The sequence below is a fragment of the Macaca mulatta genome, chromosome 9 (genome assembly GCF_049350105.2).
Source record: "Macaca mulatta isolate MMU2019108-1 chromosome 9, T2T-MMU8v2.0, whole genome shotgun sequence".
NCBI classification, from domain to species: Eukaryota; Metazoa; Chordata; class Mammalia; order Primates; family Cercopithecidae; genus Macaca; species Macaca mulatta.
This window is the reverse complement of record NC_133414.1, coordinates 128,649,672-128,674,352: the sequence shown is the minus strand read 5'-3', so window position 1 is coordinate 128,674,352 and position 24,681 is coordinate 128,649,672. Positions and strand designations below refer to the sequence as shown.

At 39.6% G+C, this 24,681-nt stretch overlaps 1 protein-coding gene across 2 annotated transcripts; it reads right to left on the bottom strand.

Annotated features, from left to right (window-relative positions):
* Positions 1-438: 438 nt before the first annotated feature.
* On the bottom strand, positions 439-23,699 carry PNLIP (pancreatic lipase). 2 transcript variants are annotated; one of them, XM_001095070.5, is made up of 13 exons: positions 23,592-23,699; positions 23,412-23,457; positions 21,798-21,952; positions 21,042-21,164; positions 18,318-18,452; positions 14,878-14,989; positions 13,380-13,499; positions 13,170-13,289; positions 12,559-12,677; positions 9,537-9,666; positions 7,986-8,094; positions 6,860-7,024; positions 439-554 (listed from the first exon to the last, which is right to left on the bottom strand). In XM_001095070.5, exons 2-13 carry the CDS (start codon positions 23,455-23,457, stop codon positions 491-493), a joined length of 1,398 nt encoding a protein of 465 aa, XP_001095070.1. In that variant the 5' UTR covers positions 23,592-23,699; the 3' UTR covers positions 439-490. The 2 variants fall into 2 exon arrangements, with proteins under 2 accessions (XP_001095070.1, XP_077801728.1); XM_077945602.1 differs by lacking the exons at positions 23,412-23,457; positions 23,592-23,699 and adding an exon at positions 23,268-23,386.
* Positions 23,700-24,681: the final 982 nt, after the last annotated feature.

Genomic DNA, 24,681 nt, shown 5'->3' with positions numbered 1-24,681 from the left:
ATCAGAGAGGCTGAAGGAGAAGTGAGAGGTTTTGGGGAGCCCCACATAAACCAGGTAGACCTGTTAGGGAGCATTGGATCTGTCTAGTCCTCATCTCCTTGTGTGTCATTTCCCCTGAGATGTCTGATTAGGAGCAGACACAGAACTTAAAGATTATGGAAAACGTGGCAATTGTGAGTCTTTCCATGTGAGCCCATCAAGAGGGGGTCATTTTGGACATGGAAGACTGCCTTAAGTGACAAGAATGGCGTAAGTAATATTAATAATGAACATGATGACAGTATCCTGTAAACAGCATTCGTAAGGTCAAATATGCAGCAAAATTCAACAGTCATTAGTAGTTCTTTTGACCAACTCCAAATTTTGGAGTTTAGTCACTTTATCCAACAGATTCACTTGAAACAATGGAGGTTTTGGACAAAAGAAACAGGCGCGTAATGCATTACCACCAGATTTTATTAGAAGTCAATTCATTGGTAACAGTAGTCTCCTAACACGGTGTGAGGGTGAGGAGAACCTCTTCCCTGACGGTTTCTGCACTACAGAAGTTGAACCTGTGGAGAGAAAACAACACAAAGTCACCTCCTCTTCCTGGCACACATCTGGAGTGTGACAATGAGGACAACCTCTGACCCCAACCTCCCAGTCTGAGGGAAGGGCACACCCTATGCTGGAGATCAGACAATGGCTGAGGGAGGACCTCTTCTACATAAAGGAATGAATTCTCCTTTCCAGTGTTATTTTCTGGTTGTGTACCAGCAGAGAGAGAAGCTGTCAATAGACACCCCAAAGAAAAAGAAAGACTCATTTGTCATGAGCAGTCACTGAACACTTAGCCCATGTCAAAAAATGCAACTGAGGAACAGCAGAGTCACCATCATAATAAATCAGCCCAGTATATAAAAACGAATTTCTGGTATTATGTTGGCTAACCATTATTTTAATTCAATATTGGAATTAAAATGACAAAGTTTTCTCATTAAGACTGAATAATATGTCTTCTTTTCATGTGTGCATCAAATAAAGAAAAGAAAAGAAGGAAGGAAGGAGAAAGAAAGAAAGAGAAAGAAAGGGAGGAAGGAAGAAAGAAAGGAAGGAAGGAAGGAAGGAGAAATGAAAGAAAAAGAAAGAGAAAGAAAGAGAAAGAAAGAAAGGAGAAGAGAAGAAGGAAGGAAGGAAGGGGAGGAAGGAAGGAAGGGAGGGAGGGAGGGAAGGAAGGAAGGAAAAGAAAGAAGGGAGGGAGGGAAGGAAGGAAGGAAGAAAGGAGGGAGGGAGGGAAGGAAGGGGAAGGGAAGGAGGGAAGGAAAGAGGGAAGGGAAGGAGGAAGGGAGGGAAGGAGGAAGGGAGGGAGGAAGGGAAGAAAGAAAAGGCTGAACAATACTTAAGATGCTTTGGAATATTTTTCTTTAATAAAATACCTTAGCATATGTAAACTATCAGGCACAGAAAAAAGTGCTCAGAAAATGTTTTTTTTCCCTTCACGCTCACTTCCTCAATGACTGGCAGCCTCACAAATAGGAAGTTAAAGGTTAAAACAGTTATCAATCAGGGACACAAGAAATGAAAGGCACCAATATTTATATATGATTAAAGGTGAACTGAATTTGTTTTGTAGTAGTTAAGAATTTTGTAGAGTCAAACTTCCTGCACAGAAATTCAGAAACGGTATCTTCATTTAATTATCCGTAAAATAAGGATAATGAAACTACCTCATAGGATATACATTTTTGTTTTAACAGCTTTACTGAGCTTTAATTTACCTGGAATAAACTGTACATATTTAAATTGATACGTTTTCACACACACAACATACACTTCTGAAACCATCACCAAAATCAAAGTTATAAACATGTCTATCATCTCCCCAATTGTCTTTCTTCCCCTTTGTAATTTCTTCTTCCCATTCCCTCCAATATTCACTCCTCCCAGGCAACCATTCTCTGCTGTCACTATAGAGTAGTTTGAATTGTCTGAAATTTTATCTAAATGGAATCTAAGGTGTATGCACTCTGGTCTAGCTTTTCATTCAGTATAATTATCTCAAGATTCATCCATATTGTTGAGTGTACCATTAGTTGATTCCTTGTCACTGCTGAGTAATATTCCATTGTATGGACAGACCATAGTTTGTTTATCCATTCCTTTTTTGGTAGACATTTGGATTGTTTCTACTTCTCGGCTGTTACAATAAAAGCTGCTATAGGCCCAGGCGCAGTGGCTCACCCATGTAATCCCAGCACTTTGGGAGGCCAAAGCAGGTGGATCACCTGTGGTCAGGGGTTCAAGACCAGCCTGGCCAACATGACGAAAACCTGTCTCAACTAAAAATACAAAAATTAGCTGGGCATGGTGGCTCATGCCTGTAGTCCCAGCTACTGGGGAGGCCGATGCAGGAGAATCACTTGAACCCAGGAGATGGAGGTTGCGGTGAGCCAAGATTGTGCCACGGCACTCCAGCCTGTGTGACAGAGCAAGACTCTGTCTCAAAAACAAAAATTGCTACAAATATTCATGTACAAATCTTTTGTATAATCATATGTGTTCTTGCCTCATGGGTAAAGAGCGAAGACCGAAATCGCTGACTCAGCTAGATGCATGTTTGGCTTTTTAAGAAACTGTTAAGGTGCTTTCCAAAGTAGTTGTATCCTTTTTATATTCCCATCAGCACTGTATGATAGTACTTCACAAGAGTTGGTATTATCAATCTTAATTTTGGCCATTTAAATAGGTGGTATCTCATTCTGTTCTTAATTTGCATTTTTCTAATGATTAACAGTGTATCATTTTTGGTTCTTTCACATTGAGAAATCTATTTGTGTTTTTATGTTTAAAGTGCATTTCAGGCTGGGCACAGTGGCTCACGCCTGTAATTTCAGCACTTTGGAAGGTCGAGGTGGGTGAATCACTTGAGGTCAGTTTGAGACTAGCCTGACCAACATGGTGAAATCCTGCCTATACTAAAAATACAAAAATTAGCTGGCAGTGGTGCTGCTGCCTGTAATCCCAGCTACACAGGAGGCTGAGGCAGGAGAATCACTTGAACCTAGGAGGCAAAGGTTGAGATCGTGCCACTGCACTCCAGCCTGGGTAACAGAGCAAGACTCCATTTCAAAAAAATAAAAATAAAAAAGTACATTTTATATAGCCAGAATACAATTGGATATTGAGTTTTTAAAAATACAGTGGAGTAAGTTTTGTCTTCTAATTGTGGTATTTAGACCATTTTTACTTTATACGATTATTTATATGGCTAGGTATGAGGCTATTGTCTTTTTTTTTTTTTTTTTTTTGAGACAGAGGAGTCTTGCTCTGTCGCCCAGGCTGGAGTGCAGTGGTGCAATCTCCACCTCCCGGGTTCACGCCATTCTCCTGCCTCCAGCCTCCCAAGTAGCTGGGACTACAGGCATCCTCCACAACACCCGGCTAATTTTTTGTGTTTTTAGTAGAGATGGGTTTCACCGTGTTAGCCAGGATGGTCTCAATCTCCCGACCTCGTGATCCGCCTGCCTTGGCCTCCCAAAGCGGAGGGATTATAGGCGTGAGCCACCGCACCCGGCCCCTTTTAGTTCTTTTTATACTATATTTTGGATTATATTTTATTCCATCTTATCTCCTTGTTTGGGTTATTTGCTATCATGCTTTGTTTCATTATTTTCGAATTTATAGCACATATTTTTTATTTATCATGTCTTACTTTCAAAAGAGAGTATACCAATTCATAAATGGTATAAGAACCTTCCAATAGTATATTTTCAGTTCTCTCCCCCCGCCCTTCATGTCAGTGTTGAATTTTACTTATACATCTATTATATACTCCCCAAAATACTGTCATTATTTTTTAAGTAGTCAATTTTTTCAAAGAGAATTTAGTAATAAGAATTAAACATACTATGTATTTATCATGTATTTCCTATTTCCTGTGTTCTTAATTTCTTCTAGTGAATTCTTTTCTACCTGGTATCATTTTCCTGTGCCTGAAGTCCTTCCTTTGACATTTCTTTTAGTGTTAACCTGCTGGTGAGGAATTATTTCAGTTTTAAAAGTCTTTATTTCATCTTTGTCTTTGAAAGATATTTATGGGTATAAATTCCAGGTTAACAGTTTTTCCTATCCATATTCAAAGATGTTGTTTCACCGTCTTCTAGCTTGCATTGTTCCTGATTAGAAATTTGCTGTAATTTTCTTTCTTCACTGTTCTAATGTGTCATTTTTCTCTGACTGCTTTCAATATTTTGTCTTTATAATTGGGTTTCAACATTTTTTTATTTGTGGAAATGTAAGGGAACAAGTTAAGTTTTGTTAGACGGATATATCGTATAGTGGTAAAATCTAGGTTTTTAGTGTAATCACCTGAATAATGTACATTCTACCTGGTTTTGAGCATTTTGATTTTTATGTGTGTTGGTGCTGTGCTGTTTTTTTCATGTTTCTTGTGATTTTCTTTGATCTGTTGGTTTATAGTTTTCACCATGTTTGAAAATTTTCAAGGTATTATTTCTTCACATATATTTTTCTGTCCCTTCTTTGTTAGGGTCTTATTTCCAATAAATAAGCCTTATTGTTATTGTCCTACAGATCACTGATATTCTTTTAAAATTATTTTAAAGATTTTTTCTCTGTGTATTTCATTTCAGAAAGTTTCTATTATGTATTCAACGTCATTAACCTTGTCTTCTATAATGTCTAATCTACTGTTAGTTACATTCTGTGCATGTTTTGTTTGTGACATTGTATTTTTCATCTCTAGAAACTCAGTGTGGGTCTTTTTCTATATAGGTTGAGCATCTAAATCTAAAAATAAAAAATCCATTCCTGAGGGAAGTAACTCAGGAATGGAAAACCAAACATTGTATGTTCTCACTGATGTGTGGGAGCTAAGCTATGAGGACACAAAGGCATAAGAATGATACAATCGACTTTGGGGACTTGGGGAGAAGAGTGGGAGGGGGGCGAGGGATAAAAGACAACATATATGGTGCAATGCATACTGCTCAGGTGATGGGTGCACCAGGATCTCAGAAATCACCACTAAAGAACTTACTCATGTAACCAAATACCACCTGTACCCAATAACTTATGGAAAAATAAAATAAAAATAAATTAAAAGTCCAAAATGCTCTGAAATTTGAAATGTTTGATTGCCAACATGATGCTCGAAGGAAATGCTTATTGGAACATTTCAGATTTTGGATTTTTTTTTTTTTTAAATTTTTGATGCTCAACTGGTACATATAATGGAACTATTCCTAAAGTCCCAAGAAATTCAAAATTGAATCACTTCTGATCTCAAGCATTTTGGATGAGAAACACTCAACCTGTATATGCCACGCCTTTACTGACCTTTTAAGCAAATGGAATACAGGTTTAAGAATTGTTTTAATTTTCTCCTCTGCTAATGTAACATCTGTGTCAGTTTTGGTTTGGTGTCGATTGATTATTCTCCTCATTATAGGTTGGATTTTTCTGCGTCTTTATATACCTGGGAATCCTTGAGTCAAAGTCAGATACTGTGGATTTTAGATTTTTAGGTGCTTGATAATTCTGAATCTTTATAAATATTCTTGACCTTTTTGTTCTGCAACACAGTTAAGTTATTTGGAAATAGTTTCTTTACAGATCTTGGTCAATATAGGTAAATTATTTTCTACTATAAAGCAAGACTTTCTAAAATACTCTACCCTGTGTCCTTTGAATTATAAACTTTTCTAGACTGCTTGGTGGAAGTAAGCACCATTCCCAGTCCTGCAAGAGTATGGGAACTATTTTCTCTAATCCATCAAATGGATATTTCAATGACCTCCAGCTGGTTTGTTCTCATACATGGGCCAATCAGTACCTTGATGAATATTCAGGGGGACTTTTCATAACCTCTGGGATTCTCCCTCGGCAACTCACTCCTGTCTGGTATGCTGTCCTGTGAAATCTACTTCCCTGGATCTTCTGATTCTTAACTCTGATTCTTTAACTTAAGGAGTCCACTGAACTCTGCCTGGGTTTCTCCTCCCTGTGACACATCTTGGAAATCTCTTGGAGCAGTAAGCTGGGGCAACTGCAAGGCTCTATCTTGTCCGTTTTTGTCTCTCAGGGATCACTATCCCTTATTCCTTGATGTTCAGTGTCTGGAAAACTGTTTTTTCACATACTTAGTTTGAATTTTTGGTTATTTCAGTCAGGACAGTAAATCTGGGTTCTGTTACTCCATCTTTGCCAGAAGCAAAGTCCCCTCATTTGGTTTTCATGAGGATGGAAGGATAGAATGACAGAAGCACAGGGCTTGCCTCAGCATTTGGCCTAATACTCAGAAATACTTGGTCTAGTGTTGGTATTGTCATGATTATCATCAGATCACCTTTCCTGGTAGTTCACCTTCCTTTGGCTCCCACACCCTCCAGTCCTGGTTGAAACCAAGGATTATCTCCTGGACCTTCATCTTCACTAAGAAGACCAGTGATTCGGAAAAGCCTATTTCTATTCCTTGATACATTCACTGTGTTCCTAGCAACTTAAACAGCAATTAGGTGAGCCCGGGAAGTTTGGAAGATGCACACAAGAAGCACTCACATAGCACAAAACACAGCTGCCAAAGGAAGCATTCCTCTCACCTTAGAATCATGAAGCCAGATTCTCATTCTAACATTTAATTTGTATCAGCTATCACATATTTGTCTACGAATTGATCAAAGCTGTTTCCTAAAGTTCTACCCTTTTTCCTAAAGAAACAGAAGGCATTAGGAAGCAACGGTAACTAGGATGTAGGTGATCCCCTGTAGGAGGTTTCACTTAAATTAGACTTTTAGAAGGAATAGAACTATAAACACAGATTTGATATTTCACATCTCCTGGGATTTTCATTACTTACTGTTTTCCATCATTTGTCTCCACTATAATCTTGGATGCTCCCAATCTGGGTAAATTTAGGTCGATCACGTTGTTATACCAAATAAATTTAACCTTCTGCAAGTCCCCAACATCCACATCTGAGTCAAATTCATTGGAATGAGTATTATCTGGTCTGAGAGTGCCCCTGAGGATTTAAGAAGTGAATAAAAACATAAATGAGCATACATATAAATATATACATATATATTTGTGTGTGTGTGTGTGTATATATATATACACACATATACATACACATTTATGTTTCTAAGACCAGCTTACAGTGCATTTCTGGCTAAGGTGATTGGTAGTACATTTTTCATTCTAATGTATTAAACAAATTCAGACATGCATGCTAACTCACTGGTAGTCCATTTGCCGTTAATATCTCATATTAGTCACCTTTGCTTTAATAAAACTTCAAACATGTATTAGTCACAATTCCTCCACAATTTAATAAATGATGAGAGTATTCCATCATCTTTTTGCATGTGTTTTGTAGACAGACTAATTAATTACTGATTATAAATCAGATGCCAGTCATCAAAGCAAACATGAATGGTTTTATCAGGAAATAGCATGAAAATATTTAGAAACCAAATTCTGAATAGTATTAAGGCATAAGGATGACACAATTTCTTCCTTTTTCCTTATACATGTCAGTACTCTACTTCCATATAGTAATGAATAGACAAACTCTTAGGTTGATGACATACATTATACATGTGCAGTATTCCAACATTAAGAAGTATTGGCTGGCCACCATGGCTCATGCCCATAATCCCAGCACTTTGGAAGGCCTAGGTGGGCAGGTCACCTGAGGTCAGGAGTTTGAGACCAGCCTGGCCAACATAGTGAAACCTCATCTCTATTAAAAATACAAAAATTAGCCAGGCGTGGTGGTGGGTGCCTGTAATCCCAGCTACTCGGGAGGCTAAGGTAGGAGAATTGCTTGAACCCTAGAGGCAGAGGTTGTAGTGAGCCAAGACTGCACCACTACACTCCAGCCTGGGTGACAGAGCGAGACTCCAGCCTGGGCAACAGAGCGAGACTTCAACTCAAAAAAACAAACAAACAAACAAACCATAGAGCAATATTATTTTACTCACTTGAAAATTTCATACTGCTTAGAGTTTCCTTTACTTCCAAACAAAGAAACTAGTACATGTCCTGTGACCTTTTTTCCAGACAGTGTGACAGATACCTTATACCTCCAACCTGCAAGGGAGAAAAATTGCAAAATGTCAGTTTGGAGATAAAAGACACTAAAAACAAGTTAATTCGGATCCCACTACTGCTGAGTTTTGAATAATTTATTTATAATTTGTGTGTGTGTGTAATTTTCTAATCAAATAGTCATAGATATTCCTTTATATGTGTTTAGGGGATAGGCATTAGGTAGCAGGGGCTTTGCAGAATTTTTTCAAAGTTAAGACAGATATTTTTTCAAGCCAAGGGACTAAAGAATACATTTAGTTTTCAGTTTCCAACCTGACAATTTATCCTTGAAAGTTATAAGAACGTTATGTTAAAAGGTAGTTGTAAAATTGTGAACTGTGACATTTTTTCAGTTTAATTTATTTTCATAGATCACCAAATTTTAGAGTACTGCCATCTTTTTGTCTAAATATCTACATTTATTTTCAAAATTCCATAATTCAACTTTTCATTGCCTTTGGGAATATATTAATTTATGAAAACCAAAAGAACGTTTTCTTGGTACTAGCCAATAGTTTGCCATTTAGAGATAGCCTGAGCAAATTGCAGAGGAGATAACATTTGTCATCAGTATTAAAAAAAAAAAACGGTAACCCAATTGACTCTCATCCAAATAGTTTTCTTCCTCTATTATTAAGAAAAGAAACCCAGAACCTGTTCCCATTCCTACTACTCCTCCATCCTCTAATTCCTATCACTCATGGAACCTACAATCCTAAACATCTCTTAAATCTGTCAATGTCTTTCCATTCTCACAACCTCTGCCATCTCTCTCTCCTAGATTACCTTTGTGCTTTTACGAAAGTCTCAGAATTTTGTTCAGTGAAACTTTTGAGTGAATATAAAGAGGCTGGGGCAGAGAAAGCCTTCTGAATATAGCACCAGAACCAAATGTGAAGAAACTTATTTTTGCAGCTCTAAGAGTCCAGGACCCAGACTCTCTTCTGCCACCCTAATTAGCTATAATTACCTTGAACATAGCATTGAGCATTTTTCCACATTGCAGAGGGGGTGTTTAAAGCTTTTGTATAGAAAAGCAAGTATGGGCCGGGCACGGTGGCTCAAGCCTGTAATCCCAGCACTTTGGGAGGCCGAGACGGGCGGATCACGAGGTCAGGAGATCGAGACCATCCTGGCTAACACAATGAAACCCCGTCTCTACTAAAAATACAAAAAAATTAGCCGGGCGAGGTGGCGGGCGCCTGTAGTCCCAGCTACTCGGGAGGCTGAGGCAGGAGAATGGCGTAAACCCGGGAGGCGGAGCTTGCAGTGAGCCGAGATAGCGCCACTGCACTCCAGCCTGGGCGACAGAGCGAGACTCCGTCTCAAAAAAAAAAAAAAAAAAAAAAAAAAAAAAGAAAAGCAAGTATGCACATTTTCAGTGGACATAATAATAAAATATATAGCAATACGAATATAAGATACAGAAAATAGAAACTTACGTGCAAAATTACTGGCATCACCAGTGTCTAGATAAAATTTCTGGCCCACATCATTTGTTTTCCCAGAATATCTATCAGCATAGTGACCCATCTGTGGGCAGCCTCCACTTGGACAGGGGAAGCACTTGTTCTAGTGAAAACAAACAAATGATGAATGAGGATGCCCTTTCTTTTAATTGTATACCATATTTCCTACATGTTGTTGTCATTCAAATATTCTAAAGCCAGTTCTGTTCTGATGGTAAACGGGGATTTTAACAGTGTCTCAGCAGCAAAGATTAACAATGCATTTCATTATTCACAACAGTAAGTCACCAACTTCACTGTTAAACAACACAGTACTATAAAAATCATACAGTGAGCTGGGTGCGGTGGCTCACACCTGTAATCCCAGCACTTTGGGAGGCTGAGGCAGGTGGATCACCTGAGGTTAGGAGTTCAAGATCAGCCTGACCAACATGGTGAAACCCCGTCTCTACTAAAAATGCAAAAATTAGTTGGACATGGTGGCGGGCGCTTATAATTCTAGCTACTCTGGAGGCTGAAGCAGGAGAATTGCTTGAACCCAGGAGGCAGAGGTTGCAGTGAGCCGAGGTTGCACTATTGCACTCAAGTCTTGGGCAAGAGAGCAAGACTCCATCTCAAAAACAAAAACAAAAACAAAAACAAACAAATAAAAAATACAATGAGAAAATATATATATATATGTGTGTGTGTGTGTGTATCTATCTTCTATTTTTCCTCTTTTGCCTAATTTGTTCCCAAGACATTCATCTACTTACAGCTAGAATTTATTTTAGAAAGATTGCATAAGTAGAATAGAGGTTATAATCAGCTTCTGATAAAATCAATTCTTTTCCTTTTTTTTTTTTTTGTTTGAGATAAAGTCTCTCTCTGTCACACAGGCTAGAGTACAGTGGTGCGATCCGGCTCACTGCAAGCTCTGCCTCCCGGGTTCACACCATTCTCCTGTTTCAGCCTCCAGAGCAGTAGGGACTATAGGCATCCGCTACCACGCCCAGCTTATTTTTGTATTTTTAGTAGAGACAGGGTTTCACCATGTTAGCCAGGATGGTCTCGATCTCCTGACCTCATGATCCACCCGCCTTGGCCTCCCAAAGTGCTGGGATTACAGGCGTGAGCCACTGCGCCTGGCTTTCTTCAATTGTTTTAGCTCATGTTTAGCATATCAAGCCCTGAAGGATTTGTATCCCGGAATTTCCTCTATGTGAAGAGAAAATGCCCCAGCTAGCCTAAGGCTTACTGTGAGGCTGATACCTGGAGAAGACATATTCACATAGGAAAATACTCCTTGTTTCTGAACCAAGGATTTATGAGAAAAAGAGATGGAGAGGGAGGAACCAAGTTGGCAGGACAAGTGTCCCAATTCCCACTATGAGGGGCAGGGCTACTCTACAGTAAAGGCAAGTGGTGGACTCCTGGCTCAATGGACCATATTATGGGCTTATCACAGTCCCAGGGTTGGCATTCAACAAAATCCAGGTGTTGCCTAAGCCAGCCAGGAAGAAATAGCCAAAGCTCTCTAAGGGCATTGCTAGAGCCAGAACAGACAGGCCCAAGACTTCATCTCTAAATACAGCAGTGTGACCGTCAATAAAAGACAAGGCTATTACCCAGCGTCCAAAGGAGCCCAAAGACTTTGCACCCACGGACTCCCAATTCATTTCCTCTGCTGAACACACATTGACCACCACCACCAGATCACCTGGCCCCAGCACTCACTTGGAGAGAAGCTTAGAAGGGAGTGCAAAGGTGAAGAAATCTGCAAGACTGAGACATTTTTTCTTATGCAAGTGCTGAGTATCACTTAAAAGAACTGTTTATATCGTTGAATTAGACTAAGTTTTAACTGGATGAAACCTGAGGCTTTTGTGTTTGCTTCTTTATTTTTTCCCCATTACTTATTGTTGGGTATTGGGGAAGAAAATTAAAATAAAGTTAAAATAAAGAAAGAGGAGGGATCTTCTGTCTTATTGTATATGGAAGCTGTAGTGTGAATAATATATGTACTCCCTCTCCCATAATAGCTAACATTAATTGAATGCTATTATATTTTTTTGCTCTGAGCTAAGCAATTAACATATGTATTCTCATTAAGTCCTCTCACCAAATATGTTGAGTTTACCATTAGTATTTACATTTACAGATGAAGAAACTTCTTGGAGAAGTGTTTTGCTCAAAAATATTCAGCTATTTAATGGTGAAACCAGGATTTGCATCCTCTCTCCTAATCACTAAGGTATATATCCTGGGTAATTATGACTTCAGCTGGCACATTTGTTACTGGAAATTTTCTTATTAAATCCATAGGTTTTAAATTTTAATTTCAAAACTTTATGGTGCAAAGAAAAGTCAATTTTTAATTTTATTTAAAAAAACCCAGAGAATAGACATGTCATATCTGAGATCACATATAAAGAATTCAACCAAGAGCAAACCACTACAGCACACATTTACCTATGTAACAAACCTGCACATTCTGCACAAGTATCCTGGAACTTAAAGTAAAATTAAATAAATAATTCAACCAAGATATCAAGAGAATACCAAATAAAATGAAAACTCAAAAAAAAAATCTTGGCAATTATGAAATTGCACAGAAACATCCACACATGTCTATAATTATATATTAATAATTTAAAAGGTCAGCATTTAAGAAAATTTTTCCATGTTCATCACCATCCTATAGATATTTCTCAGATTTCCATAGACTAATTATTTTTTGTTTGTTTAGGGTTATTTCTAAAACAAGTTTGAACATTTACCCAATGAATACAAGAGTAATACAAATGAAAGTAAACATAGGACATTTCCATTTACAAGCTCATTTCTCTAAAGTGCTCTAATTTATCGCTATTTAAATACATATCTATAATTAAAGGCATGTATAAGTTCGAAAGTATAAAAACGTTCATTGAATGAGGTCATGTATAGGAAACCACACCAGTCATGTGAAGTGACAGTCACAAAATTCTTTATGCAGAAGGTGGAGTCTACTTACTGCAGTGAAGACGTTGTAAGAGGCACAGGGAAATCCAGCAAAGCCATCAGGATTGACGATGCTATCAGTGTAATATTTGTAGCTTCTTAAGTGATTACAGGCCGCAAAGTCTCGAGTCCCTTCGAATCAGGCACAATTACACATCAAGGACAGATTGCATTTTTCCGAGTTAACGTCATATTCAGAATATAGTGGTTGAATAGATTTCTCTAATTAACATGAGCTCATGCGGGTCACAGAACAAAGTCATTTGTAAAGTATATTTATGATTTGTGATGTAATCAGAAGCTGAGTACTGTTAAAGATTATAATAGATAATACTGTAATTAAATGAAAGGTTTAACATAGTGTAGAAGAAAAAGATTGGTCTAAATAAATAAAAGCTCATTCCCTGAATTAGGTGTTTGGAAGTTGACTGAAAATCCACTTTCTTTCCCAGTCTCCTCATGCCCACTTATCCCAGTGAAAACCTACATCTCATGGATACAATTAAAAGTCTTTTGTTACATAAAATGTGAGACCTGTACAATTCCAAAGAATTTAGCAAGTTTAGCAAAACAAAACATAAGCTTCCCCCCAAGAAGATCTCTTTGTACACATAATAGTTCTACCTTGCCAGATTCCATCTATGTCCACAATCTGAGAGAGAATGTTCTTCTGACATCCAGGCATTTCCACTCCTCCATTTGGAAAGAAATCTAGATGGCCCACAACTTGGCTCATTCCAAACCCTGAAGAATCATAAAAGTGAATGAGGGTTTATGCTAATGTATAGACTCAGACAATATAACACCCTTTGGGGGACAGGTTGAGGAACTCACCCAAATTGGGGACTATAGGGGCACCATCCGTGTGAATTACATCCACAAATTGAGCATCACTGGGGTCCAATCGGACTAATTCAGGTGTGCCCTGAAAGCAAGGTTCTGCTGGGTCCAACCCTAGAGTAAAGAGTATGTGTCGTGAATTATGACAAGTCCTGAGTACAGTCCTGAGTACAAGTATTAAGAGTAAAATATGAGTTATGCATGGAAAGGGATGAACGAGTTCTTCCTTACCTGACCATTTGCTGAAGGGGAATATGCTTCTAGCTATTTGCTTTAAAGTGAATTTTCTCCAAACCAAAGAATATGCCTTTCCTCATGGCCGTGTAGTCAGTGGGAGAGTCTTGGTCACTAGCGCAGTTACAAGAAAAGAGGCAGACTCTGGGACACACTGGACTAAAAACCACTCAGGGTAAAAGAGTCCCCAGTAGACTGTGAACTCCCACAAGAGCAAGGACCTTGGCTTCCATAAACGTCACTGAGAACACAGGTTTGCATTGCACAGCGCCTGGCTGAGCAGGCTATGGGAAAGAAACATTTGCAGACGGTGGAAAAGAAAATCCTGTGCAGAACTCCCCTTCAGCAAGTGAATGGATAGGCATTCCAGATTATTCCAAGTCCAGATACAGCCGACTTATCCCAAGGGTTAAAAAGAGAATCACCAAGTCAGAGACAAAAAGGTTGAACACTGATGGAAGAGGAAAGTGGTCCTTCCTTGAAATAATCACCTCTCAGATCCAGGATGGTAGAATCTTTCTTACAACCTTACAGAGGTTTTAGAATCTGGATATCCAATATATGAGCTCACTGGCCGAATGCAGCCAGCCTCAGGTTTGTAAAATACTGTTTGTTATCTCATTAGCAGCACACAGAACTGGCAGCCCAGGGCACCCTGACCACATTTTCCCTGACGACTCTGGGGTTACGTTTGAGGTTTAAGCACATTAGCAATTGCTACTGAAGCAGAATATAATCAGTTATACAAATTTCAGCTTCTTGGGTTTAATTGTATTTATTCTACTATTTATGAAGTGTACTCTATTCATGAAACTTATCCTTTGTGAATGTTGGTCAACGGGGAAATAGGCATGAATAAAATCTCTAGATGTCCTTAATTCACATTTTAGTCACGTGCAATATAAATATGTTAAACAGAGTGCTGTAGACCAAAGACTGGTATCAATGAAGACTTTACAAAGCCTCAGAACAGAGTGATTTCCGATTGTGAGGCCCAATTCAGAAAACATGAGAAGGTAAAAAGTAGAATTGCACCAAATTTCCGTCTTGTATTTCCTTTTAGACCACAGACAGTCTACATGTAGTCTAATTTTGTAGCTTTATTTATTTATTTATTTATTTACTTACTTTTTATTTTTATTTTTATTTTTTTAAGGAGATGGGAGTCTCACTATGTTGCCCAGACTGGCCTCAAACTTCTGGGCTCAAGAGATCCTCTTGCCTCAACCCCCTGGCATCTTTCACTGTTTTGACCAACCTGTGATGCGTCCAACAGTCCCATTGGTTCTCCTTCCAGCCTCCCCAGCAGCGTGGGCACCCAGGCTGTGGCCAATGATGTGCACACTGGAAGGTGAGTAACCGAACGCCGACTGTAGGAAAGAAAACCTTTTTAGAATGTTTTCAAGTACAGTCACGAGTTGCTTAACAACGGGGATACGTTAAGAGAAATGCATCGTCAAGCGATTTTGTTGTTGTGGGAACATCATAAAGTGTACTTACATAAACCTAGATGGCATAGCCTACTACACACCTAGGCTATGTGGTACAGCCTGTTGCTTCTAGGCTACAAACCTGTACTGCATGTGACTGTACCATGTACTGTAGGCAATTGGAACACAATGTAACTAGTTGTGTATCCAAATATATCTAAACCTAAAAAACATACAGTAAAAATACAGTATAAAAGATATTAGGCTGGTCTTGGTGGCTCAGGCCTGTAATCACAGCACTTTGGGAGGCTGAGGTGGGCTGATCACCTAAGGTCAGGAGTTCAAGACCAGCCTGGCCAATCTGGTGAAACCCTGTCTCTACAAAAATAAAAAAATTGGCCAGGTGCAGTGGCTCATGCCTGTAATCCCAACACTTTGGGAGGCCGAGGTGGGCGGATCACGAGGTCGGGAGATCGAGGCCATCCTGGCTAACACAGTGAAATCCCCTCTCTACTAAAAATACAAAAAATTAGCCAGGCGTGGTGGTGGGTGCCTGCAGTCCCAGCTACTTGGGAGGCTGAGGCAGGAGAATGGCATGAACCCGGGAGGCCAAGCTTGCAGTGAGCCGAGATCGCCCCACTGCATTCCAGCCTGGGCAACAGAGCAGGACTCCGTCAAACAAACAAACAAAACAAAAATTATCTGGGCATGGTGGTGGGTGCCTATAATCCTGGCTACTAGGGAGGCTGAGGTGGGAGAATCACTTGAACCCGGGAGGTGGAGGTTGCAGTGAGCCAAGATTGTGCCACCGCACTCCAGCCTGGGTGACAGAGCGAGACTCTGTCTCAAAAAAAAAAAAAAGTCCCAAAGTGGTACATCTGTAGAGGCCACTTACCATGAATGGAGCTTGCAGGACTGGAAGTTGCTCTGGGTGAGCCATGGAGTAAGTGGTGAGGGAATGTCAAGGCCTAGGACGTCACTGCACACTGCTGAAGACTTGATACACACTGTACACTTACTCTACACTCAGTTCATTTAAAATATTTTTCTTCCTTTATGCAATCTTTATTTTTATTATTTTATTTATTTATTTACTTATTTATTTTTTGAGATGGAGTTCCCTCTGTCCCCCAGGCTGGAGTACAGTGGCATGATCTCAGCTCACTGTAAGCTCCGCCTCCCGGGTTCATGCCATTCTCCTGCCTCAGTCTCCCGAGTAGCTGGGACTACAGGCGCCCGCCACCACACCCAGCTAAGTTTTTGTATTTTTAGTAGAGACGGGGTTTCACCATGTTAGCCAGGATGGTCTAAATCTCCTGACCTCGTGATCCGCCTGCCTCGGCCTCCCAAAGTGCTGGAATTACAGGTGTGAGCCGCCGCGCCCAGCCATTTTAACTTTTCAAAATTTTTTGTTAAAAACTAAGACACAAACACCTGCATTAGCCTAGGCCTATACAGGGTCAGGATCATCAACCTCACTGTCTTCCACCTCCACATTTTATTTCCTGGAAGGTCTTCAGGGGCAATAACATGCATGAAGCTGTCATTTCCTATGGTAACATGTCTTCTTCTGGAATACTTCCTAAAGGATCTGCCTGAGGCTGTTTTTCTTTTTTTTTCTTTTTTTTTTTTTTTTGAGACGGAGTCTCGCTGTGTCTCCCAGGCTGGAGTGCAGTGGCGTGATCTCGGCTCACTGCAAGCTCCGCCTCCCGGGTTCACGCCATTCTCCCGCCTCAGCCTCCCAAGTAGCTGAGACTACAGGCGCCCGCCACCACGCCCGGCTAGTTTTTTGTATTTTTAGTAGAGACGGGGTTTCACCATGTTAGCCAGGATAGTCTCGATCTCCTGACCTCGTGATCCACCCGCCTCGGCCTCCCAAAGTGCTGGGATTACAGGCTTGAGCCACCGCGCCCGGCCTTTTTTTTTTTTTTAATAAGTAGAAGGAGTATACTTTAAAATAATGATAAAAAGTACAGTAAATATGTAAACCAGTAATGTCATCGTTTATTATCATTATCATGTATTATATACTGTACATGATTATATGTGGTAGAGTTTTATATAACTGGGAGTGCAGTAGGTTTGTTTATAACAGCATGACCACAAATCCATGAGTAATATGTTGTGCTATGGTATCATGATAGCTATAAGTCACAAGGCAATGGAATTTTTTAGCTCCATTGTCATCTTATGGGACCTCCATCATATCTGAAGTCCATCATTGACCTACACATCCTTGTGTGGTGCATGACTGTGTTGCAGAATTCGTGAGGGGCGCACGGGGAGAAACTTCAAAAACCTTGGTGTCAAGAAGATACACTGCCTTTCCAAAGCACTTGACGTCCATGTTTTTTAAAATAGTTATAATGAAACATGGAAATGGGTTTAACTTTTAATCTGGAGGAAGTAGGGCTGTATTTTGTTGGAGAGATAAACCTTAATGAATATGAAGAGCTGTTATCCAGAGATGATGAAGCAAGTATTTGGATTAGAAAGTAAAAATAAAAACAGTTATTTAAACACATTTGAGTATAACATTTTCTGTGTTTTTTTGTTACCAAATGAGGTTAGCTTGTTATCACTGTACTTCTCTTAAGAAAACAAAACTAAAATCAAACAAAACTAGATTAATTTTAAGGTTGACATAGGTAATAACTAGTAAAATTAAAACAAATACTCGTGGAATTTATTAAAAACAACCTACCAATTGTTTGAATAAGTTAAATTTTAAAAACTAGTTTATTTTTATTTTATTTTATTTTATTTTATTTTATTTTATTTTAGATGGAATCTTGCTCTGTCACCCAGGCTGGTGTGCAGGCATGATCTCGGCTCACTGCAAGCTCCACCTCCTGGGTTCAGGCCATTCTCCTGCCTTAGCCTCCCGAGTGTCTGGGACTACAGGCGCCCACCACCACGCCTGGCTAATTTTTTTGTATTTTTAGTAGAGGCAAGGTTTCGCCGTGTTAGCCAGGATGGTCTCGATCTCCTGATCTCGTGATCCGCCTGTCTCAGCCTCCCAAAGTGTTGGGGTTACAGGCGTGAGCCACTGCACCCAGCCAAAAAGAACTAGTTTATTAACATAATGGGTTATTGATGAAACCCAAAGCTAGATTTTTTAAAAAAATTTTCTTTGTAACCAAGGGAAATGTCATATCTGAGTAGAGAAATGTCTTTATCTATGATTAAATCTACAGACTTTTTTTTTTTGGAAAGACAATCTGGAAAACCATGTGTACAGGCTTTTATACAATCCAGGGGTAATTACCTTCAGAACTTCAACAAAATACGCTACTTCTGCTCCCACAATCCTGATGTTCTGTGACGCTTGTGTGTATCCAGTTCGGGAGCCACCTTTCCAGTCCACACAGATACAGTTCACACTTTCCACCTGGAACAGATTCTGGTGGAAGGGGCACAATAAACAGATACATAATTCAGGATCTTTATTAATTACTAGTTAACATATCAGAGGGCTAGGATAAATTCCTTCCTTGACTGACACGACATCATTTTAACCCCAATGCAACTGACAAAACTTATAGTCTGTTATAGATATATCATCTCTGCTAAAGTTTAACATCATCTCCAAACTGGAATTTGACCATAGTGGGAACTGGATTCTTGGGATTTCTGCTGTAGCAGATACAGAGACATTTAATTCAAGAAAAAAATGTATAAAATGTGGTACAATGGGTTGTTCATTAGGTCCTCCTAAATGCCACAAGACTACATTGTCCCTTACTAGAATGCACCCAAGGACGTTGTCTGCCTTGTCCACTGGTGCAGCCTCAGTGTCCAGAAGAGATTCTGGTACACAGAAGGTGCTCAGTAAATATTTAATGAATGAATGAAAGACAATATATAAATACATTGAAGGTAAATAAGTTTTTCCGCAATGGAAATACTAATCAAAATTTTTAGATGAACATGTTTTATTGTACATCACTAAAGAGTTATTAATATTTCACATGGAAACACTGCCTACCAGATATCTACGGAAAGCCTTGCTTGATGGCATTTAATTATGGCTTCATGGAGGTTAGTTCTGAATTCTGTTGTCTGAGTGTGTTTATGTATACCCTATTTTTTTTCCAAAAAGAATTTGAGAATAGGCCAGGTGCAGTGGCTCACGCCTGTAATGCCAGCACTTTGGGAGGCCAAGGCGGGTGGATCACGAGGTCTGGAGATCGAGACCATCCTGGCTAACACGATGAAACCCCATCTCTACTAAAAATACAAAAAATTAGCCGGGCCTGGTGGCGGGCACCTGTAGTCTCAGCTACTCAGGAGGCTGAGGCAGGAGAATGGAGTGAACCCGGGAGGCGGAGCTTGCAGTGAGCCGAGATCGCACCACTGCACTCCAGCCTGGGTGACAGAGCAAGACTCCATCTCAAAAATAAAAAGAATTTGAGAATAATGGAACAGTCTTAGAAATCATCTCCAACTTTTCCATTTTCAAAAGGAAAAATCCAAAGCAGGGAAAAGATTTGCTAATCATAGCTACGGAAAGAGTCAGGACTGAAATGTAGAACCTTTATCCTTCTGGTTTAAACCACTTGTTTCTGCATCTCAAAGCAATAGTGCTGTCAAAGCCTAATCAATGCAAAACAAAACAAAACAAAACAAAACAAAAACAAACCACAATTGCCTTTGGGATCTTAGAAATAAATTGCATAGCCATATCAAAGGAAGCTATATTCCTTTTGAACTGAGAATCACATTTTTTTTTCTTCGCTGTTGTGTAAAACTCTATTACTACCCTCCAATAATCATCAGCTTTAAATTCTTTTGGAAGACAAGTTGTGGTTTTACTGCTTGTGTTTAAACTTGCAGAGTGTACGGACTCTAGGGTGCTCATCTGTCTTTAGGATCAATGGATATGCTCTGGAGTTGACTCATTCTGCCCTTGGCTTGAGCCACAGGCAGACCTGAAATTCTATGGGCTTAGGAGGACCTTTGTGTCTTTCTTCTGGTTTTTTTTTTTTTTTTTTTTTTGAGACGGAGTCTCACTCTGTCACCCAGGCTGGAGTGCAGTGGCGCGATCTTGGCTCACTGCAACCTCTGCCTCCCGGGTTCAAGTGATTCTCCTGCCTCAGCCTCCTGAGTAGCTGAGATTACAGGCACGCACCACCATGCCTGGCTAACTGTTTTGTAGTTTTAGTAGAGACGGGGTTTCACCGCATTAGCCAGGATGGTCTCGAACTCCTGACCTTGTGATCAGCCCGCCTCAGCCTCTCAAAGTACTCGGATTACAGGTATGAGCCACCACACCCGGCCTGTGTCTTTCTTCTTGATACCTCTGAAGAAAGGACTACTCCCTTTGTGCCACAGTAGGTCAAAGAAATTTGATGAATACATGAATAAATACTTGAACAAATGAATCAATAATAATATTCCTCAAGCACTAGCAGTTACTAGGAAAATTTATTCTATTTGATTTTCTGTCTTTTCATTCTTCTTTATGACACAGCACATAGCCAAAGGCAAATTAAAGAAAATAGGACCACTGCTGTTGAAACACCAGAAGCCAAAATAAAAAACCTACACAGTTTTCCAAGTTATTGCTACCAGAGGAGATCAAAGAGTAGCAAGTGAATGTCAAAAGAAAATAATTCATTCAGGCAAAATGAGACCTCTTAGCGCTTCACATAAAATTAAAAACAAATGAAAAATCAGGGGCCTATGACCAGCTGGTGTGCATCAGCATGAGAGCATCTGTTGCTAAAATTTTGAAACACCTCCATATCAGTTGTTAAATAACTAGTGCCTGGATCTACCAAATGCTTGCCAGCCTCACTGCTCTGAGCATCCTAAACCCCCTCTTCCCACCAACACCTCCTTGACCTCCCTTAGGAACTCTAGACCCCGCAGGGGTCTGAAGATCCTTCAAGACTGTGGGTACCAGCACTGTCCTCACTGGTTGGGGCCAGTGCCTTTGTTAATTATCACTTTGGAAACAACCTTTCCTTGAGAAATGACTACATCTCACCTTGCATATATTGGCCAGCCAGTTTTCTTCTCCCTTGTCTATGAATCCATGAATAATAAAGCGAGTTTTTCTATTTGTTTTGAAATTGGAGTTACTGATGGTTGATGAATCTGCGACAAGTTCCTGTTTAGACAGAAAAGTGTTTCATGTCAGTTTCCTATAGTAGCCAATAGAACTATTTGTGGAGAGGGTTCCACATGGAGAGGGGCGGTAAGTAGAAGACTGCTAGGATTCAGGATCCTTGTGAATAATGATCCTCTCATTATAACCACAGTATTCACTATCATCACCATGTTGCCATTTCCCAGTCATCACGACATGTTTGCAGTTGTTCAGCTTGGGATAATATGTCTGTTATAAACTTGGTGGCAATGATCTTTTCTTCATACAATGGAAGGCTTTGTGTGTATGTGTGTGCATATGTTTATGTATCTTTATCTAATATAGATATACATACATAATGGGAGATTATATAAATATATAATATTGGGAATGTTTATATACTTTATATATATAAATATAGCCCTATATTTACAATATTTATTAAATGTTATAGAGGAAGGACAAGAATAATACGAAGTTAATGAACCTTTTATAAAGAATTTACATTAAGAAATACCTAAGCTCAGTGCCCTGAATATCTACAAAGATGCAAATTTCACAGCCTGATTTGTTTCTCTTAAGAACGTGAATATTCAGTATCCTCATTACATAAAACAGGTGGAACTTAGTTCTAAACACAGTGATAGTTCTTACTTGAAAGTTGTTTGGGTTCTCATTAGTATATAGGAGGAAGCGGGTGTTGACATCTTTTGGAGCCCAGGGCAATATATGGAGGGGTCTTTCCACAATTCCTGACCATGGGGAATCATCGCTGAAGCAGCCGAGTCTTTCATAGCAAACTTCTTTTCCTGCAATCCCCCAGAAGGATATTATTTTACAAGCATGCTCTTTTTAACGATCTGTCTGCCAATATATATATGAGTTAAATTACACTGTGTGGTAGACATTCCTCCTCTACTACTCTCAACACCTTCCTAGCCACACACTCACAAAACAGCTTCAAAAGACAACACAACTGTTCCAGACAGGCTGTTGGTCCTCAATTCTACCACACAGGATCACTTCACTCCCCTTGTGTCTCTGGCCAGTCCCAATGTGGGGCTCCTTTTAGCCTCTGAACTCAGATATCTTCCTTGGGCCATAGGTGCTCAAGAAAGAGACAACCCCGTGTCCCTAAGCCTTAACTTCTTGTAGCCACCATTTAGCTATGGGCTTTGAAAGGAGCGCTTACATTTTATAGAAAGGTCAAAACCGTATATCCCTATCCTTGCTGTACTGCAGATCATCTTCATTACTGTGATGAAGAAGCTGTTCACAAACAACCAAACAACAAATCTATGGTTTAACACAACTCCAGGCTTGAATGTCACTCCATAAAAAAACAACCTAAAGAGCCTGTAATCCCGGCACTTTGGGAGGCCAAGGCAGGTGGATCACAAGGTCAGGAGATTCAGACCGTCCTGGTTAACATGGTGAAACCCCGTCTCCACTAAAAATACACAAAAATTAGCCAGGTGTGGTGGCAGGCGCCTGCAGTCCCAGCTACTTGGGAGGCTGAGGCAGGAGAATGGTGTGAATCCAGGAGGCAGAGCTTGCAGTGAGCTGAGATGGCACCACTGCACTCCAGCCTGGGCGACAGAGCGAGACTCTGTCTCAGAAAAAACAAAAACAAAAACAAAAACAAAAAAAACCCAAAGAAGGGTTCTCTTTTCTAAGGAGGATAAATCTAGATTAATGGTAGGAGTAAGAGTAGTAGCTGTTGTGGGGGCTAACTTTCTCACAATCTTACCATGTGCCAGGTGCTGGCCTGGATGATTTACTAATCTGACCTAATTCTCACAATAATCCTAGGAGATGGGGTATCCAACTCTCCCCATTTTGCAGACAAAGATTCTGAAGCACAGAAGAGTTAAGAATTTTGCTCAGAGTAATACAGCTGTAGGTGGTGGTGGAGCCAAGGTTCAAACTCCTAACTTGACTTAATGTCAGGGTTGCTAGATTTAGCAAATCAAAATACAAGTAAATTTGAATTTCAGATAAATGATAATGTTTTAGTATAAATACGTCACATATTTGTTGTTTGTGGGAAATATTTGTTGTTTATCTGAAATTCAAATTTAACTGGGCATCTTAGATGTTTTCTGACAACCCTACTCCACATGCCTGTGTTCTTATGCATCTCCTGTGCTTTACTCCTTGAAGTAATGCTTCCTGTTATTACTGTGGCCTGAATTCAGCTGCCATAGCCCTCTTGACCGTGTTGAAAAGTGAATCTCTCCCAGCTCAATATTTATATTTTTTTCTTACCTGCTACTGCTCCCAGCAGCAGTGAAAGAGTCCAAAGTAGCAGCATCTACACGAAATTAAAAACATGATTGAGTCTGGCTAAGTTTTTAAAAGATCGGTAAGTTTTAGTTCATTTAGATCTCTGGGGGAAAATGGATAAATTCTGATCAATTAGGCCTAGAAAACATGTTCCTGACTCACCGTGGCAATTCGGTCAGGTTCCACACGCAACCAGATAGCAACAAAAGGTCCTTTTATAGGCGAAGCTTATCTTTTTGAAACCGTGGAAAAATGGCATGCAAGGAAAGGCCCAAGGATGTGTTTCTAATTTTAATCATAGATAAACCAGGGTTGACAGAGTAGATAAAGTTTTCCATAGTAGTTGTGGGAAGATGAGAAAGGGGGTAGATATGTGATTATGTAAAGCTCAAAATCACTTTTAATTTCATTATAGTAAAGGTTCTAGTCTTTCTGTCCCTTTTTTAAGTTTACAATTCTCTGTGCATGCCTGTGGGCATGTGTGAAACTAAATTGTTTTCACAGATTTAATAACAGCAGTCTTAAAAGCAAATGCTAACAGCCTACCAGCTCTTGCCATTTTTGTATAACCTTGCCTTACCCTCAAAAACAGTGAAATAGAAGCAATCCTTCAAGAGAATTCATACCTTCTGGAAAAGCATTTGATTTGTTATTTTGATAGTCTATATAACTGATTTATTTCTCAACAATATCATGGAGGAAAGAATAAATAAGCTACGAAAAGGAATTGGGGGTATAGCCAAAAGCATAGAGGCAGAATCTGTGACCCCACTATCAGATGAAATGATGAATAAGCGGAAAAAATATGATTCAACTTGGAAGAAAATGGTTTAGAAAAAATAATCTGAAAGAGAATTGTTTGATGGAAAGTAACTGGGTATGTTTTCAGCTAAGGATGGATTGCTTACAATAAATGTTAAAAAGAGTACAATGTGATACTATAATTTTAAGAGACCAGAACCTTTCAGCCTGGAAGTGTCGCAGCTATACATTGAGTTATTGAAATTGTCACATTCGTAGGTCAAAAGTGGTCAAAAATAACTCAACCCCCTGGAAAAGTTTATAGGTATAGAGAAAAGCAGCCGAATTATTATGTACGAGGGAATTCCGTTCAAGGAAGTTTGGCAAGGGAATTGTTAAACAACAAGACAGAAGGCACAAGGAAGGATCCATGGATGGACACCATGGCAAATTCCCACCTAATCTTTCAAATATCAGCCTTTCATCCCCTCCTCAGGCAGTCTTCCCCAGT